Source organism: Prunus dulcis, chromosome 6 (genome assembly GCF_902201215.1).
Source record: "Prunus dulcis chromosome 6, ALMONDv2, whole genome shotgun sequence".
Taxonomy (NCBI): domain Eukaryota; kingdom Viridiplantae; phylum Streptophyta; class Magnoliopsida; order Rosales; family Rosaceae; genus Prunus; species Prunus dulcis.
Genome location: NC_047655.1, coordinates 3,876,328 through 3,894,507, shown reverse-complemented (window position 1 = coordinate 3,894,507; position 18,180 = coordinate 3,876,328). Strand labels below are relative to the sequence as shown.

The following is an 18,180-nucleotide window of genomic DNA, read 5'->3' as shown; positions in this document are numbered from 1 at the left end:
CAACCAACATTTAAGATGCACGGCATAGGTACCAAATAGAAACAATTTCAGAACATTAAGTTACCATTAATATAGAGACCAAACTAAAATATAAATTAAGCTATAGGAACGAAAATGTTCCTTTTTTTTTTGGACCTTGGGGTGTAGGGTAGGAATTCTTAATCATTGGAGCTACCAGCTTCCACAACAACAAAAGTGTATTTTCCACATACGCCAACACGACTTCTGCAATCTTCTTTTTCTAAGAAATTGAGAGTTCTAGCATCAGTCACACACTGTCAAAAAAAAATCTCCAGTATACAATAATTTCTTTATTTTTTCCCTTTAACTTGATTAATCAAATTCTTTCCCAACTCTTTTTCTTTTCTATAAGACTTATTCTCGACTAATTCACAATGATATAACTGCAAAAATCACCCTTTAATCTGCTAAAACCATTTAACAGCTGTTTATTCTTGATTAGTTGTTTCACTTCATAGTTGTTTATTTTCACAGCACAGCAGAATCAAATTTTTTTTTTAAAGCGCAGCAAGACCAAACCCTTAATTCTAAATGAGGCAAAATTTATAAGAAAAATAAAAAAGAAAGAAGAAAAGACTCGGGTTTAGGGCTTTGGGCCTTGGCGTTCTCTCATTTTGAATCGCGCACGTCTTTTTGAGCGTAAACCTCACGCTCACGCTCACGCTAAGATCACTCACTCCTACAACCACTATAAAAACCATCTAACCCTGAAATCTTTGATACTTTTATAGACCAGAGCCCTTCGTCCCCTAATTTTCTCTTTCATTTCTCATATCCCTATCTCTCTCTCTCTCTCTCTCTCTCTCTCTACTATCTACTCCACTTCTGCTCTCTCTCTAAAGATGTCGAGCGCCGATGCCGAGCACAGAGAAGACGAGGAGGCCCCACTAGCCGGCGACGACGAGGACACCGGAGCTCAGGTCGCTCCGATCGTCAGGCTCGAGGAGGTCGCCGTCACCACCGGTGAGGAAGACGAAGACGCCATCCTCGATCTGTACGTTTCTCTTTTTCCGATTCTTTTTTCATCGAATGCTAGGGTTTTTCTGTGATCTGCAAAAACCTAGGGTTTTGTTTGATTTGCGAACTCACTCTCTCTGTTTGTGTGTTTTCTGGTTTGTTCTTAGGAAAGCGAAGCTATACCGATTTGATAAAGACGGTAACCAATGGAAAGAGCGAGGTGCTGGTACTGTCAAGCTTCTTAAGCACAATAAGACTGGCAAGGTCCGCCTTGTTATGCGACAGTCCAAAACCCTAAAGATCTGCGCCAATCACCTCGGTTAGTCTCTATCATAGTCCGAAATACTAAATAAACGTACACAATTTATTTATTGTTATGATTGTTTGGGTTTAGTGTTTTGAATTTGGAACTTTTTGTGTGTGCTTTGTGCTATTGTTCCTTGCAGTTCTACCGAAGATGACAGTTCAGGAGCATGCCGGTAATGAGAAGTCATCTGTTTGGCACGCAACTGATTTTGCTGATGGGGAATTGAAGGAGGAGCTTTTCTGCATTAGATTCGCTTCAATTGAGAGTGAGTTTAATTTATTTGATCCACTTGATCTTTTCGTAATCAATTCTTGCAATGAACTTGCCGTTAGATGCTGTCATATACAGTGTACACTTGGTACTTTCTATTACATCTGTTTTATGTAAATATGCAAGTCTGTTGCTATGATTTCATGGACAAACTGGGACATTACTGTACGAGACGACCTCATGCTATTTGTACTTATAAAAACCCTAATTTAATACATTTTTAGATCCTTCTAATTACGTTTGTCCATGAAGAGTTAATAAATTTTCAATCGTACTTGAAGAATTAGATCTAATTGCATTTCATCAGCAAGAAAACTAATGGACCTCTTTTTCATTTCAACCTTTTTTCTAGATTGTAAATTGCATACAATCCTGGACTTACTAATAGAGGAGCCCATACCAACTACCTTAAGCTGATTATCCAGTTTCTATGAAAATTTTTGCAACATGAATCAAAATTTTATTGTTGAAGCACTAGAACTTCTGAAATGTCTCAGATTGTTGATTTATATGCATACACTTTGTTTTGTTTGGTTGGAGCGTACACTGTCTTTGTTGATTTTTATGGCATTTGTTTGTAAAATTGGGCTCCGTTTGATAAGTAGAGTCATCTTAGATTTAAGGATCATGTGATTCATGTTCCATCTGGATTTATGGTTGAGTTTGAATATTTTGGAATAAGCTACCTGATTTTTGCATTATGCAGTTGTTGACTGCAGAGAACTGCATTATTGATGCCCATCCTACTCAACATCATTTACTGCATTACATAAATATAAAATTTAAACTTTTACTTCAACACAACCTATCATAACCCCATATTTGTATTATTATATTAATTTAAAAGAATGTTGTTGTTATTGATGTTAGGTTCTAGTGTGTGTTATAATTTTGAAGACATTTTCTTTCGAATGTGTGAGGTTTAACCCTTTTGCATGAATGTTGGTTTTTTTTTTTTTCTTGTCATCTGTGAGGCAAGAGTCTTTTACTGAATTTGCATGGGTTAATCATATATTTAAAGTTCTTTTTTATCCTTATGTTTCTTCGTATATTGTGTAAATCTGTCCAATTCTGTTATACTTTTTTTTTTCTTTAAAAAAAAAATTACATATCAATTAAGAACAAAACTTATAGATTCTATTTATGTTTTGTGGATTCATTAGGCTCTAGTGTGTAATTCCTTGCCATTCCATACTTGCATCTTGAACCTGTCTAAGAATGTATACCTTTTGGCTTCCTTGTACTTATGTTGCCCTACTTGTTGAAGAGGGATGACATTTATAGCTTCTGAAGTCAGTGTTGGACCAAATTATAATAGGTTAGTTTGAATTAATACATCTCTCATAATTGTACTTGGTCATGGTGAGTTAGGCTTTGTGGAAATTGTTGGATGAAATAATACATTCTGCAAATTGAATTGAGAGTTTATACAAGGATATTACTTGTTGATACTTCAAGGTCTTAGTTTCTCTTTGCATGTCGCTGCTACCTTTCAAGATTGTTACTGTCAAGATATAGTGAAAATCATAAATTAGCTAGTCTGTTTCATGTGGAGTGTTGATTTCAATTATAACACGAGGTTTTATTATTTTCTTAAGAATATAATAAAACTAGAGTAATAAGGAAATGAATTCCTTTGTTGAGCATTTGTATCGATTTGAATGTGTCATTTTGCTGTATCATTATTTTCTGTTCACTAGATTTTATCATGTTATAACAAAAAAAATTCTGGTAGCTGGGATGGAGAGTTTGAGGGATGCCTACCTTCTGAATTTTTTAATTTAAATTTGTCTTTTAACCATGCTGAATTTTCGTTGGTGCTTTTGTACACGGCATTATCGATTCAGTTTCATCCTCTGCTAAATGTGTAAACGAACTTTGAAGTACATTGCTTACTTTAATTCTTAGTCAGGGTATGAAGAATATAGTTGACAGATATGGTTTGGTTTATAGCATGGTGCTACTAGATCAACGCATCATCACAAAGAGGCACATTCAACATTTGGTTGATGTTCTATGTAGGTTATTAAAGTTTGGTTGTTTGTTTGCTGTATCAGATAACAGATTGTTCATGGAAAAGTTTCAAGAAATTGCTGAATCCTTAAGTACAGAAGAAGAAAATGAAGATGCTACAGAGGCTGCTGGGCTTCTCAAGAATTTGAGTGTTGAAGAGAGAAAGACCAAGGAGAAAGCTGAGGAAGAGGCACCTGCTGCCACTAAGAGTGGTACCGTAAAAGAAGATGCACCTGCTGAGGAGAAAGTAGAGGAGAAAGCAGAGGGGAAGGTACCAGCTGCAGATGAGGAGGAGAAGAAAGACACATGAAGAGTGAAAGTTGGGGGTTTTTGCTGTGGGTCTGTTCTTGCGTCCAATTGGTGTCGTGTTGGTCGTCAAAATTTGGTCAGACTTTTGGGTCATGTTTGAAGGTTGAGGATTGTGTTTTGTTATGAGTTTGGTTTGTTGTCACCAGAGTTTCCCACCCTATTTGATTACTTGGGAGTAAGTTACAGGTCAGTGAAAATTACTTGTTATAAAAACAGAGGACCTTTTGTTTGGATATAATTTCTTGATTTGTTTTAGGGTCTCGAATTTCCCATGCTATTTTGGGTCACATATGTTCTGTTTTGGAAGCCAACATGGTTGTGAAGGATATTGTTTACCTGATATCGAATTGTGCCATGTTCAATCTAGCCTCTGTTAACTAATCACAACCTATCCTCGGGCCCATTAGGTTGCCCCTTTGCTCATGTAAACTTCCATAACTACGGGCCTGTTTGGAAGTGAGCTTTTGCTGAAAGTGCTTTTATTATATGCATGTTGGCATTCTTTTTTTTTAAAAAAAAACAAAAAACCCAGGTCTTTTAATGGCTGAGCGCTCATCCAAATGATGCTAGAAGTGCTTATTTAAAAGCAGCTTTGGCCGCAGTGGGTGCATATCCCTTCGCACTCCTCTCTTCTCTAGGGGTGAGAACGGGTGCATGTGATTTCTCTGGTAGGATGAAATGTTGTCTAACCCTTTGCAAACTGAGAAATCGAAATAAAAGTCTCCTTAACGAGTGGTAGGGTGGTCCAACCCTTTGCAAACCGAAATGGAAAATCGGAAACGAAACCGGATAATCAAGATTGGTGCACGTGGGAAAGGGAAAGGTTGTGGGGCTGATGGTGAAAGATGGGTGCCCCTAGAATCCATTGAAGCACAAATGTGGGGGAGCAAATGGCTCACTTTCTTGTAAGATGGTAGATCAACTTTTTCTCGTACGTGGGTCTCCTTTCAAACCAAGTCAAGTGACCAACCAATCTCCAAAGGGGTGTACGTGCATAATTGAATCAATCGAATTGGGTTGTGGAGGGGGGATGGACAGACAGAATTAAGAGAGCTATAAATACTTGACGTAGAGAGCATACCTAACATATGCTTATAGCTTTCTCTCTGTGTTTTTTTTCTCGTTTTTAGAATTCTAATATTTTTCCCTCTTCGATCCCATGCAATGTATGTACTGGAAAATCAATAACTCGTACGGTTTAGTCGGAATCCAATAATGCTATGAGAAAGAAACAAGATAGGCATGCAGACTATGACTAGATAGATAATCTTACTTCTTCTTAGGGTCAGTTTGGCATTGCTGTGCTGTGAAAATAATTGCTATCAGATTTGCTGTGAGAGAAATCAGCTGTGAGATAAAGCAGTTTGGCGTTTGGTAAAATTTTTGTTCAAAGTGTTGTTGGTATTGATTTTACGCATAATCAGAAAATGATTGCCGCATAATCATTAAACCCAGCGCCTCTTCGAAACTGATTCCTGCATAATTAGAAAATGAAAGCACCTCATTAGCTGCTTTCCCTTATAGATTTCTCTCACAGCAATTTTTAACAATAAGTGATTTTCTCACAGTTTACCAAACAGGATGGGCTTCTCAAATTTTTTTTAAAATCACTTATTACCCCAAATAAGCAATTCCAAACTGTCACAACAACCATTTCTGCCCATAATGCAATGTGATGTTGTACGGCTGGCACCCATTTTGTTTTGGCCTTTATATTATGGGAAGAATATGATCCAAGTCGTAGGATTTGGTTGTTATGGTGGACATATCTTAGTTATAGTTCAAATTTATGATTTGCTGCTCTAAGGATAATTATGTTAATTCATTTTGTCCACTAATGTAACCTTTGGCTGTGCTTGAAGAGCTGATCATCTTCCTAATATTGGATTTTACTTGTGATGTTGGAGAGAGAGAGAGAAGAGAGAGAGAGAGAGAGAGAAGAGAGAGAGAGAGAGAGAGAGAGAGAGATGGTTCGCATCAAATCTCTTTCAGTCTATTTTGATAAGTAACATCATGTCTTGGCATCTTATGCTATTGGTAGATAATGTACATCAATAATGAATATAACTTCCCAATTGGCTCGTTGCATCAAATACCAAGTATGAAACCATGTACTTGTGGCTTGGTTGTGTTGAGAGTATCCACCTCACCTCAGAGGATGAAAGTTTTGCAACAGTGATTTAAAAAGCTTTGGGCTTTTCCACCCACTGTCAAATGATTTCTGTTTGGATTGTTGCTCGCATTCTAATATGGTGTCAAAACTAAGTTACTTAATATGAATTGCCCACATGTTAGGCGCAAAAATATGCCACAAATGAGGGGTGCGTACTGCTCTCATTCTAATAGGTTCAACAAAGAAGAAAACTCTGAATACTTTTTGCATGAGATTTTAATATGTTAGAAGGCAGTAGGTATCATTGAGGAGTGGTAAAATGCCCAATTTCATAACCTAATTCTGCTAGCATCCAGCTTAATTTGATCAGTCAAACTTAGATACAGGAGGGTGATAGTGACACTGTGACTAACAAAATTTAAATAAGGAAAACCCTTTTAAATTTGCCTGAACTCACATCCTTTTCATGGACTAACAAAATTTAAATTAGGAAAATCGACTTTCCACCTAATCTTAATCTCTACACACAATGACACTCTGAAAGTGATGCCCATTTGCCCATTTGTCAGTCAAATCAAGTGTTTATACCTTTGACCACAATCAACCTACTTTCACATAATTGTTAATAAAACTGATATTTAAATATGTAATCCTGATTAGCTTATTTTATTGTGTTTTTCTTTGTTTTGGGTTCTGGGTTTATATTTATGTAATAGTATAATGATGTTAAGATTAAAATAGAGGGGAAGGGGATAAGTACAATATAAAGTTGGAGGATTGAAAATTACAAAAATCTGAAAGAGAGGTAAAAAGAGCATTGAATGCCTTTTGCAACCTGAGTTTGGAAGAACAACACAACACTTGCCTTCTCACTTCCTACATTCTCTACTCTCTCTCCTTATATAAACTCTTTCTCGGCCTTTCTTCCCCTTCAGTCACTTGTTTTACTCTGTCCATCTCTCTCTCTCTCTCTCTCTCTCTCTCTCTCTCTCTCTCTCTCTACCATGAATCCGTCTGAAGAATTAATGGAGCAGGGAATATCTCCACGGGTATTCTTCTTTCTCACCTCATAATTAAGCACTTTGCATTATTTCATGACAGTGTTAACATTTTTCTCAATATTATTAGTTGCTTGGTTTTATGATGTCATTGCTATGTTATTATTAATATTTTTGCATTTTCTTGTGTGCTTAATAGCCTTATGAATGTCATGCATTTTGCAAGGTTTCTTGGACAAAGAGGTTTTAGTGAAATGCTTCTCTTTAAATTTAGTGAGGTTTTGAACGATTTTATGCATATATGAAATGAAATGTGCATCTGGAGCATGCAGCTCCTATGGAACAGGGACATTTAAGAGAGAGAGAGAGAGAGAGCAGGGTTCCTGTTTTTAAAATTGTTATTTCTGGTTTCTGGATAAATTGGATCCATTTTAACAAAAATGGGCTCTGAAAAGATAACTAAAGCAGTAATTATTACCGAAGAAGTACATGTTGGTTGGTTTTGCTTCACTAACACAGGGATTTAGAGGCGTCTATTTTTCATTTCAAGCATTTGCACACAGTGTGCATCTTTTATAGTTTTGTCAACAGACTTTATATTTTCTTTGCTTCGAAAGGCGTCTCCTTTTTTTCTCTAGGAAAAGTAGATTGAATGATAGGATTTACCTTAGAATTTAAGCAGCCAGATAAATAAAGATTGAGAACAGAGCATAAAATCTCAATAAAGTAAATTTATTCTTCAATGCAGCTGCTGAACTATGGGGTCATGAACTTTTATTAGCTTTGAGTACTGACAAACCTGCTTAGATCTTTCTAAACCATTGATTTATTGAACTTGTCCACATATGTTTAAAGTTTGTTGTCTTGAATCAGAGTATGCAGAAGGTATCCTATACAACTGTGCTCACACTGGCTTATCAAAGTCTGGGAGTGGTTTATGGTGACCTCAGTACATCCCCTCTCTATGTTTACAAGACGACCTTCTCTGGAAAGTTGAGCCTTCAAGAGGATGATGAAGAGATTTTTGGCGTGCTTTCCTTTATTTTCTGGACGTTTACTCTCATTGCTCTCTGCAAATATGTTTTCATTGTGATGTTGGCTGATGACAATGGTGAAGGTACAGTTTTGTTGTTTTCATTTGAGTACTAACTGATTGCTAAATAACCGGATTCATCTAATCACTCAAGCTTCCCATCACTGTCTAATGGTTGGTTTCAGCTTTGCATATATACAACACCCATTTCAACACTGAAAAAAAGAAGAAAATGTTCAGCTCAAGCTTCTTGTAATTTTTTGTTTGATCGTTATCTCATCTAGTTTTGCAATAGACCTTTGCAATAAGCTTTTAAGGTATTGACTACAGATTTGGATATGATAGAAAGACAGTTTCTCAATACCAATGTTGTGCATATGGTGCAGGTGGTACCTTTGCCTTGTACTCCCTTCTCTGCCGTCATGCAAGATTAAGCATTCTACCTAATCAAGAAATCACAGATGAGAAATTGTCTGAGTATGTGACAGAAGGAACCACAGATACACTGCAGAGTTCAGCTCTGAAATTATTCTTCGACAAGCACCCAAGATTTCGCAAAGGGCTACTGGTTTTTGTTCTATTTGGAACCTGTATGGCAATTGGTGATGGTGTACTCACTCCTGCAATATCAGGTGGCTAGTGTAATCAAATCCTCTGTGCTGATGTTTATATTCTGACCCGTACAAGTTCCATTACCTGAATTTTTCAAATTCTAGGCTAGCTCATCTTAACTTCTCAAGATATTGATGTGGTTGTGAATAAGCATCATATCCTTCAGATTCCAGGTATAAATTCTGATAGTTTTGTGACATGTTAGACACATAGAAATACACATTATACAAATGTGTCCATGAAAAGAATTTGGTTGAATCTGATTTTTAAATGCTACCTGTATTTAAAACATGTACGTAGCCTATTGTGACAGAGCTAAATAAGTACTATGCTGCACTAGTGTGGCATATACAGTTTGGAGATTTGTTAGGTAGAACGTGTTTGAAAGAGGAAAATGACTCTGTATAACATATATTTATATGATGATTTATTTCCAAACCCCAACAAGCATCTCGTGGTCTTTCGCTATCACATCGAATTTAATTAGTCTTTTAGTGCTCAAATTGTCTGTTAATAAGAGACCATAACATAATAGAGATTCTCCTGTATTTCTCCTTTCAGTTCTTTCAGCAGTCTCAGGGATTAAGCTTAAGTTCACAGAAATCCATGACAGTAAGTATACCAATATGTAACCTTTTAAACATTCATGCTTCACTATTCACTAAACTTCTGTTTGGTTTCTTTCTTTCTGTCTCTCAGATTATGTTGTCATAATTTCATGTGTCCTCTTAGTGGGGCTTTTCTCCCTTCAGCATCATGGAACACACAGAGTTGCTTTCATGTTTGCTCCAATTGTTACAGCATGGCTTCTGTGTATTAGTGGCATTGGAATATACAACATATTTCATTGGAATCGACGTATATTTCACGCACTTTCTCCAGTTTACATGTTGAAGTTCCTTAGAAGCACAGGCGTTGAAGGTTGGGTTTCGTTAGCAGGAGTTGTTCTTTCAATCACAGGTATCTCTTTGAACTCCTGATGCAGTAATTGTGGTTTACTTGCTGCTAAACAGAGCTACTGGAAACTAGTTTCCTCCGGAATATTATCTCAGGTGTAGAGGCGATGTTTGCTAATTTGGGCCACTTCTCTTCGCTTTCAATAAAGGTAACTTTTCAGTCAGTTGTACTTACAGATTCTGATGCCCTGAATGATTGAAATGGCATCTATAAATTAGTTCTATCTTATTTGAATATTAATGTTGAAACACTTGGCATCGAATCCCAGATGGCCTTCACATTACTAGTATATCCCTCTCTGGTTATTTCATACATGGGTGAGGCTGCATTCCTTTCCAAGCACCATGAAGACATTCAGAGAAGTTTCTATAAAGCCATACCAGGCAAGAAGTTATCTATTTATCATAGTACCCAAATAGTTTATATTATTCGTTGTCATCTTTCGTATTTATGCCATTGTTATATGGCCACTGCAGAAGCTGTGTTTTGGCCAGTGTTCATAATTGCCACTTTTGCATCCGTGGTCGGAAGCCAGGCAGTAATTTCAGCTACCTTCTCCATTATAAGCCAGTGCTGTGCACTGAAATGCTTTCCTCGCGTGAAGATAGTTCATACCTCAAGTAAAATATATGGGCAAATATACATTCCAGAGGTCAATTGGATGTTAATGTGCCTTTGTTTAGCTGTGACAATTGGATTGAGGGACACAAACATGATGGGTCATGCATATGGTATAAATCTGAGCATTATTTCTATGGTATACTTACTATTTTCATGAATGAACTCTAATCATGTTGTTGGATTTGGTAGGGCTGGCAGTCACCGCTGTAATGTTTGTGACAACTTGCTTAATGGTTCTGGTAATGATAATTGTCTGGAAGAAAAGGATACTAAATGCAGTAGCATTTTTAATGCTGTTTGGATCAATTGAGCTGATTTACATTGCAGCATCCATCAGTAAGATCCCAAAAGGTGGATGGATCCCGGTTGTGCTGTCTCTGATCTTTATGGGTGTGACGTACATATGGAACTATGGAACAATGATGAAACACCAATTTGATGTTGAAAACAAGGTCTCAATTAATAGAATAGTGTGCTTAGGGCCTAGCCTTGGCATGGTTCGGGTCCCTGGAATTGGACTTGTTTACACTAATTTGGTGACCGGGATACCACCAGTTTTCGGACACTTTGTAACTAATCTACCTGCATTCCATGAGGTGCTAATATTCGTCTCTGTCAAATCTGTTCAAGTACCCCACATTAGCGGAAAGGAAAGGTTGCTCATTAGTAGGGTAGGCCCGAAGGAGTGTGGCATGTTCCGGTGCATTGTGAGGTATGGTTACAAGGATCTTCAACAGGAAACCTGTAATTTTGAGAATATATTGGTGTCTAGTATACTGCAGTTTGTAGAAACAGAGGAAGAATGTCCTTTGGAACCAGTAACTGGATGCTCTAGAGAGTTTGCAGATGCGGAAGCCCGTTATGCTCCAGATCACACTTTTGTTGACTCGAATGATGAAGAAAACATGGAAACTTCTCTTTCTAAAGATGAGTCCCTGCGGATATTAGAAGCCAAAGAATCTGGTGTCACTTATATTCTTGGACATTCACATGCAAAGGCAAAGAAATCATCATCCTTTTTCAAGAAAGTTGCTATAGATATTGTTTATGCTTTTCTGAGAAAGAACTGTAGGGAGCCTGATGTTGTTTTGAACGTGCCTCATACCTCTTTGCTTGAAGTCGGTATGATTTACTATCTCTAACTTCTAGGATGAAGGCATACTATGGTACTATCCATCAGAAGATCAAGTACGTTTCGTGCTTTGTTCGAAACTTGCAAATATTTCAGGTTTATATGTTACACTACGTATCAGAGAAAGTAAGCCATTGTTAATGGTTGTATCTTAGAGCTAATATAAACAAAATAGTCGAACTAACACTAACAAAGTTTTGCATATTCTGATTCTCCATCTTCAAGTCTTGATTCTTTTAACACTCAGTTACAGAGAAGCCATGCCAAAATGTTTTCCACTCTGGAGAAAAGAAAATCTACGTTGTTTATGATCTAATGCAATTGTAGCCGCATAAATCTATGTTATTTACTTCTCGTTTGAATGAAGACACACAATATGAGCCTTTTAAGAGCAGCAAAAAGCTCATTTCTGTTGGAAAAGAATAAGAACTGTCAAATGTACAAAACTGGTGGCACATCTTATGGTTTAGAAATCAGTGGTCTCTATCTATGACAAAATCTTTTCTGTACTTTCCCTGCATGGAACTGATCTACTGGCACCACCTTTTCTCCTCTCACTCTCTCTCCAAGACAAAGCGTTATTGCAAGAGGACTGACACACTGGCTTAACCAATTGGTCTAACTCCTGCTCTCTTTCCCTAAAAACTCAAAAGGAGGGAACCTCTATAGTGCCGTAGAAAGGAAGCCTTAGGTCGCACTTAGACCACCATGGAAACAATATTTGTGTGATTTTGACAGTCCATAGGAATTTAAGCACATTCCTACCACTGATTTGAACCCTAGGTAAAAATGTTTTCTTATTTATCATATGACATTAGCTTTGATTGAAATGTTTTGTCACGAATTCTAACTAATGTTAATTTATTTTATTTTATTTTAATGGAAATATGTTTTCAGATATTGCAAATATTTAAGGAAGAAAATTCCATTTTCTTTAGGAAATGACTTGGGTATTCGTCAAGAAAAAATATAAGGAAATGAATTGGGTACCAAGGTATTACCTAAATATGCACTCGTAATTACCATTAATTGTGATATTTGTGAAGATTCTACACACATATCATAATCAAATTTCACCATTTATTCTCTAATATATTATACAAGAACAGCTGAGACCCGAGAAATAACTCGATTCGGCAATGAGCGACAGAATATGATTCTTATTTAGATGTACAATTTAAATTGACAGTCTCATTACTATTTATGTTTGATAGCCAATAAGAGAATATTACCATATATATATATATATATATATGTAAAACAATTATTTATTTTCACAATGCTAAAACGAATGTTAATACCAAAAAATGATAGGACAGAAATTCAAAAAAAATATTGTAACAGGACACTGGTGTAGCTGTCCTTCTCCTATACTTAGCACTCACTCAATTACCATACATAACGAGAAAGAGTTTTGTCCTCTTCCCCAAGAAACCACACCACCTTATTTCGCGTCTACAACCATCCCTATATAAATCCCTCCAACTCTCTCTCCTCCTCCCAACATTCTCTCAAAGATCCAATATTTTCTCTGATTTTGTTGTCTAGATCCACTAGAAAAACAAAACCCCAATCTTGTTTTCTCTCCATTTCACTTACAAAGCTCTCTGTTTTATAACCATGGCCACCAGCATTGGCTCACTGGACTCATGCAAACCCACCAACAACAATGTTGTGTGTCCTCCCCAAAACGGCACAGCTTCAGTCCATGACTCTCACCCTCCTTCCACCATTGCCTCCTCTGACGCCACTCTAGGCCGCCACCTGGCCCGCCGCCTCGTGGAGATTGGTGTTCAAGATGTGTTCTCTGTGCCCGGTGATTTTAACCTTACCCTTCTTGACCATCTCATTGCTGAGCCAGGGCTCACGAACATTGGCTGCTGCAATGAGCTCAATGCTGGGTATGCTGCCGATGGCTATGCCAGGGCTCGTGGGGTTGGGGCTTGTGTTGTCACTTTCACAGTGGGTGGGCTTAGTGTTCTCAATGCCATTGCTGGAGCTTACAGTGAGAACCTTCCTGTCATTTGTATTGTTGGAGGGCCTAACACAAATGATTATGGCACCAACAGAATTCTTCACCACACCATTGGTTTGGCCGATTTTAGTCAAGAACTCCGTTGCTTCCAGACCGTCACCTGCTTTCAAGTAAGCCCAACTCTTTATTTTACACCTTTGATTTCTTGAATATATGGAATGGAAGATTCAATCTGATGACATGGTATGTTTTGTTTTAAGGACAGTAAGTTTTCTTCTTTTTTTTTGAAATTTGGATTTGTGTTCATATAATATGTAGTGTTTGTTGGGCAAATTGGGATTTGGGTTCTTTTGCCAATATCAAGGATGAAAATATCGGCGGATATATCCTTCTTGGAGATATATCCCGATAACCCCCGATATCCTCGATATTTACCGATATTTCTCAATACCAAACAAATAACTCAGAAATTTGTCTTCAGTTTTGAAAGTAATCATAGGTCTCAACCACTGAATCAATGTCAAAAACCAAGCTCTAATACTTAGTAGCTTCTCCTTTATTCTCTTCTCAGTCATTTCGGCTATCTTTGACTCTTCCTCTCCTCTCTCTGGTTGATCGGTTTCTTGTGTGTTTGATTTTATTTTTCACCTAATCTTCTATCTTTCATTTCCTTTATCATTAAGTCTGATTCTTGTAATATAATGTTGGGTTGGGTTGGGTTATATTTGAATAATGTTGTCTTTGTTGTGTTAAGTCTAATTGTATTTATTTTCAAGATTTTCATCGCGCATTATATATATACGTACATTTCATCATATGCATATCTTATACTTTGTATATTCTGAATTTTATTAGTTCAATACATTCATTGATAATGTGCTTAATATCTATAAAAGTTTCACTTCAAAATTCCGTGTTTGTAAGCCATTATTTGTGTTTTTTGTATCGCCGATACCTAAAATGACATCGATATATCCCCGAAATATCCCTAAATTGAAGGCCCGATAATATCTATATCGCCAATATTTTCATTCTTCGCCAATATATACACCCAAGTGATTGATCTGGTTTGTGTGATTTGCTATGTCAGGCTGTGGTGAATAACTTGGAAGATGCACATGAACAAATTGATACAGCCATTTCTACTGCTCTCAAAGAAAGCAAGCCAGTCTATATTAGCATTAGTTGCAACATGCCTGGCATTCCACATCCAACTTTTAGCAGAGAGCCCATCAAATTTGCTATCTCACCTAGGTAACTTCTTTGTTAATCCTTGATGGTTTCTTCTACGAGATGGCAGGTTGACAGTCTGCCAACATAATATTTCCTCAGCAGGGCTGCTTGAGTTTGAGATGTTTGTTTATGTTAATTCGATGATTTCTTGATACAGAATGACTAACAAGATGGGGCTAGAAGTTGCTGTGGAGGCGGCAGCAGCCTTCTTAAACAAGGCGGTGAAGCCAGTGATGGTGGGCGGACCGAAACTCCGAGTGGCAAAGGCCCATGAAGCCTTTGTTGAGTTTGCAGATGCCAGTGGCTATGCAGTTTCTGTGATGCCATCAGCCAAAGGGCATTTCCCAGAAACCCACCCTCACTACATGGGGACATACTGGGGAGCTGTGGGCACTGCCTACTGTGGTGAGATTGTGGAGTCTGCTGATGCATACTTGTTTGCTGGTCCAATCTTCAATGACTACAGCTCTGTTGGGTACTCTCTCCTTCTCAAAAAGGAGAAGGCAATCATTGTGCAGCCCGATCGTGTGGTCATCGGCAATGGCCCTTCTTTTGGCTGTGTTCTAATGAAGGACTTTTTACAAGCACTTGCAAAAAGGGTCAACAAAAACACAACTGCTTATGAAAATTACCACAGAATCTTCGTCCCAGAGGGCCAGCCTGTCAAATGTCAACCTAATGAGCCTTTGAGAGTCAACATTATGTTCCAGCATATTCAGAAGCTTCTTTCAGCTGATACTGCTGTTATTGCTGAGACTGGAGATTCTTGGTTCAACTGCCAGAAACTAAAATTGCCAGAAGGATGTGGGTGAGCATGCAACAAAGAACCTATCAATTTCATTTTGAGGCTTTTTATTATGACAATATCATTAGAGAGAAAAAGTTGGTGTTGCAGGTATGAATTCCAGATGCAATATGGTTCCATTGGTTGGTCTGTTGGTGCAACTCTTGGGTATGCACAATCGGTACCAAGCAAGCGTGTCATTGCTTGCATTGGTGATGGGAGCTTCCAGGTTAGAACGTTTCAACCATTGTTAATCAAACTTTAGATTTCATAGAAATGTTGTTGAATTGATCTAAACGCTTGTATATATATATGACATTTTGGGTGATAGGTGACTGCACAAGATGTGTCAACCATGATTCGATGTGAACAAAAGAGCATCATTTTCCTTATCAACAATGGTGGATACACCATAGAAGTTGAAATCCATGATGGGCCTTACAATGTGATCAAAAACTGGAACTACACGGGTTTGGTGGATGCAATCCACAATGGTGAAGGAAACTGCTGGACAACCAAGGTTGGTGATACAAAAATATTCTATAGAATAAGCTCATATGCTTTAGGCAGCTGCTATTCCTATTGTCATTTTACACTCTAAAAACAATATTTAATTGTTTTTAACACACTCGGGAATAGAGTGCATGATGACAAATTGGAAGTGTGAATAACGTTGTCATAGCTTTATTAGACTAATACTGAATTGGAGATGTTAAATCATGATTACATTTCTGTTTATTTTTGTCTCAGGTTCGTACTGAAGAGGAGCTAACAGAAGCCATTGCAACAGCAACAGGGGAGAAGAAAGACTGCCTGTGCTTCATAGAAGTGATTGTTCACAAGGATGACACAAGCAAAGAGCTGCTTGAATGGGGGTCCAGGGTCTCTTCTGCCAATAGCCGTCTACCAAATCCTCAATAAAAACCATCCTTGGGGATGATTTAAAACAAAAATTAGAATAAGAGGAAAATTATGTCTTAGTAGTTTTCTATTTCCTCTGTTTCTGTTTCTACTTGTGAAAGAACCCAATTTTTTAATTTTGACTATGTATGAGTTATTTTCTGCTTCATTCGAATCATTCCTATGCTTTGAACTCTTTAGTGGGTGTGACTTTGGTAGTGAAGTGGATGACTATTGCTAATGCTTATGGATATAGTGGTTGGATTTGAAGGTGTGGGAATGATTTTGAATACAAAAATCATTTCATGATTTCACAAGATGAAAGAGTTCGTAGGAATGTTAATCACACTCGCTTAATTTGACGACGTATATTTATCGATGATCTAAAACTTGTTTTGTACTTAAATAATTTACCTAGAACACTCGTTCATGCTTGTGTGAGTGACTCCCAAAAGTTTCTGCTCAGTTACACTAGGCTGCTACTACTATTTAGGTTTTGCTATATTGACTAGCTTGACTGAAGAAACCAAATGGGCAATTATGTGACATCTATCTAACCCACCAAGACTAGAGTTTTGTTTTCTAATCCACCTGAATTAAGCCAGCTGTGGTCAATCCAATTAACATCCCAATCTGCTAATCCACCAGGATATAAGCCACATCATGTTAACAGCCTGTATGATTTTAACATCCCTACAGCAAAGACTGAGATGCCTCTGGAAAGACAGAATTAAGGGACCTTGTAAGAGCCTTTCAATAAGGGGACCTTGTAAGCAGATGATCACATCTGATTTTTCTGTTTCCCTTTATGTAGGGCCATGCCTGTCTTGCAAATAAAATGTCTACCTACCTGCTTCCCAGTTTCTCAATCTTTTTATGTACTTGTTTTATAAATAAAAAAATCTTCTGGTTAAGCATTTTTCTGTGCTTGCCACAAACCCAAATCAATATATGGGGTCCTGCACATTCATGTTTCCCCATGCTGCTACACTTATTCTGGTTTTGAGTCTTGATCAAGCTGTTTATCTTTGACCCCCCTAAGGTTCCCTTGCTTGTAGGGTATTTTGATCAAGGGTCCCCTAGAAAACTAAAGCTGAATTTGGAGTGGACTTGTGCCAAATCAGTGAGAAGAATAAAAACCCTTTAAAAAGATTTAAAGATGATGATGCCCTAGTAAATACACCTCAAGTCTAGGTGAGCATTTGAGCTACCTTTCAGTTTCAGCCTTATTGCTTTATTGTTCTTCACCATAACACCCTTCTTCATGTTTTTGTAACTTTTTCCTGGGAGCACAGGAAAAAAATAAAGCAAAAATGGGAAGATCTCGATCTGGTGGGCTGTAAATATCAAGGCTTTTACTTTTTCTTTAATTTTTTCTCTGTCAGCATCCTTCACTTCTGCCCATTTTCCCCTCACTTTTCCCTGCTTTTGGCTTTGCTTCACAAGCAAAGAATAGAAAATGCTAATTCCATTTTGTCATAATCTCATGAAGGACTAAATCTATTGCCAATATCACTATCAACCAAGAGGTTCATCGACCTTATACTAAGATTTACCTAATGATTTCAACATCCCAGTCAAAGAATGACACCTGGACAACAACGATTGGCCACGTAAGCATAGGCATTACTTTAGGAAGTTGTTAATTAGCAATCAATCATATACCATTTACTGTTTGGAACAAGCTCCACAAGAGTACGTGTAAAATATGAAAGAAATGACATACCTAGTGCATATGATACTGACAACAAATGTGTAAGGTTGATGTAAATTGTTGGCTCACTCTCACAACTTAAGCTTTTGAAACCAGTAGTCGTCTAATACGTTATTCGAGTCTACTTTACAAGGGGTCTTGAGTTCGAATCATGTTTCTAACTTCTTTGCTGATTTGTAGTGTAGGGATGCACTTATATGTTTGTCTCGCTTCTCGTATTGATTTTTTGTG

At 37.5% G+C, this 18,180-nt stretch overlaps 3 protein-coding genes across 3 annotated transcripts; all 3 read left to right on the top strand.

Moving 5' to 3' along the window:
• The first annotated feature begins 602 nt into the window (after positions 1-602).
• Positions 603-4,243, top strand: LOC117631008 (ran-binding protein 1 homolog c-like). Its single transcript, XM_034363915.1, has 4 exons — positions 603-1,015; positions 1,146-1,297; positions 1,425-1,550; positions 3,613-4,243. The coding sequence occupies exons 1-4, from the start codon at positions 864-866 to the stop codon at positions 3,876-3,878; spliced, it is 696 nt and encodes a 231-aa protein (XP_034219806.1). The 5' UTR covers positions 603-863; the 3' UTR covers positions 3,879-4,243.
• A 2,554-nt stretch (positions 4,244-6,797) lies between these two features.
• LOC117631430 (potassium transporter 1) lies at positions 6,798-11,659 on the top strand. Its single transcript, XM_034364573.1, has 9 exons — positions 6,798-7,039; positions 7,862-8,105; positions 8,408-8,653; positions 9,195-9,245; positions 9,333-9,593; positions 9,686-9,738; positions 9,859-9,973; positions 10,067-10,321; positions 10,401-11,659. The coding sequence occupies exons 1-9, from the start codon at positions 6,995-6,997 to the stop codon at positions 11,351-11,353; spliced, it is 2,223 nt and encodes a 740-aa protein (XP_034220464.1). The 5' UTR covers positions 6,798-6,994; the 3' UTR covers positions 11,354-11,659.
• A 1,198-nt stretch (positions 11,660-12,857) lies between these two features.
• LOC117631283 (pyruvate decarboxylase 1-like) lies at positions 12,858-16,445 on the top strand. Its single transcript, XM_034364343.1, has 6 exons — positions 12,858-13,488; positions 14,409-14,572; positions 14,709-15,359; positions 15,447-15,564; positions 15,667-15,855; positions 16,086-16,445. The coding sequence occupies exons 1-6, from the start codon at positions 12,964-12,966 to the stop codon at positions 16,254-16,256; spliced, it is 1,818 nt and encodes a 605-aa protein (XP_034220234.1). The 5' UTR covers positions 12,858-12,963; the 3' UTR covers positions 16,257-16,445.
• Positions 16,446-18,180: the final 1,735 nt, after the last annotated feature.

What these genes read in the sequence shown, in the direction of transcription:
- LOC117631008 (XM_034363915.1), top strand. Translation starts at nt 864, where the DNA reads ATGTCGAGCGCCGATGCCGAGCACAGAGAAGACGAGGAGGCCCCACTA. An exon ending in GAAGACGCCATCCTCGATCT is followed by an intron (nt 1,016 to 1,145) that starts GTACGTTTCTCT and finishes GTTTGTTCTTAG; the next exon opens with GAAAGCGAAGCTATACCGAT. An exon ending in TAGATTCGCTTCAATTGAGA is followed by an intron (nt 1,551 to 3,612) that starts GTGAGTTTAATT and finishes TTGCTGTATCAG; the next exon opens with ATAACAGATTGTTCATGGAA.
- LOC117631430 (XM_034364573.1), top strand. Translation starts at nt 6,995, where the DNA reads ATGAATCCGTCTGAAGAATTAATGGAGCAGGGAATATCTCCACGG. An exon ending in GGCTGATGACAATGGTGAAG is followed by an intron (nt 8,106 to 8,407) that starts GTACAGTTTTGT and finishes CATATGGTGCAG; the next exon opens with GTGGTACCTTTGCCTTGTAC. An exon ending in ACTCACTCCTGCAATATCAG is followed by an intron (nt 8,654 to 9,194) that starts GTGGCTAGTGTA and finishes TTCTCCTTTCAG; the next exon opens with TTCTTTCAGCAGTCTCAGGG.
- LOC117631283 (XM_034364343.1), top strand. Translation starts at nt 12,964, where the DNA reads ATGGCCACCAGCATTGGCTCACTGGACTCATGCAAACCCACCAACAAC. An exon ending in AGACCGTCACCTGCTTTCAA is followed by an intron (nt 13,489 to 14,408) that starts GTAAGCCCAACT and finishes TTGCTATGTCAG; the next exon opens with GCTGTGGTGAATAACTTGGA. An exon ending in GAAACTGCTGGACAACCAAG is followed by an intron (nt 15,856 to 16,085) that starts GTTGGTGATACA and finishes TTTTTGTCTCAG; the next exon opens with GTTCGTACTGAAGAGGAGCT.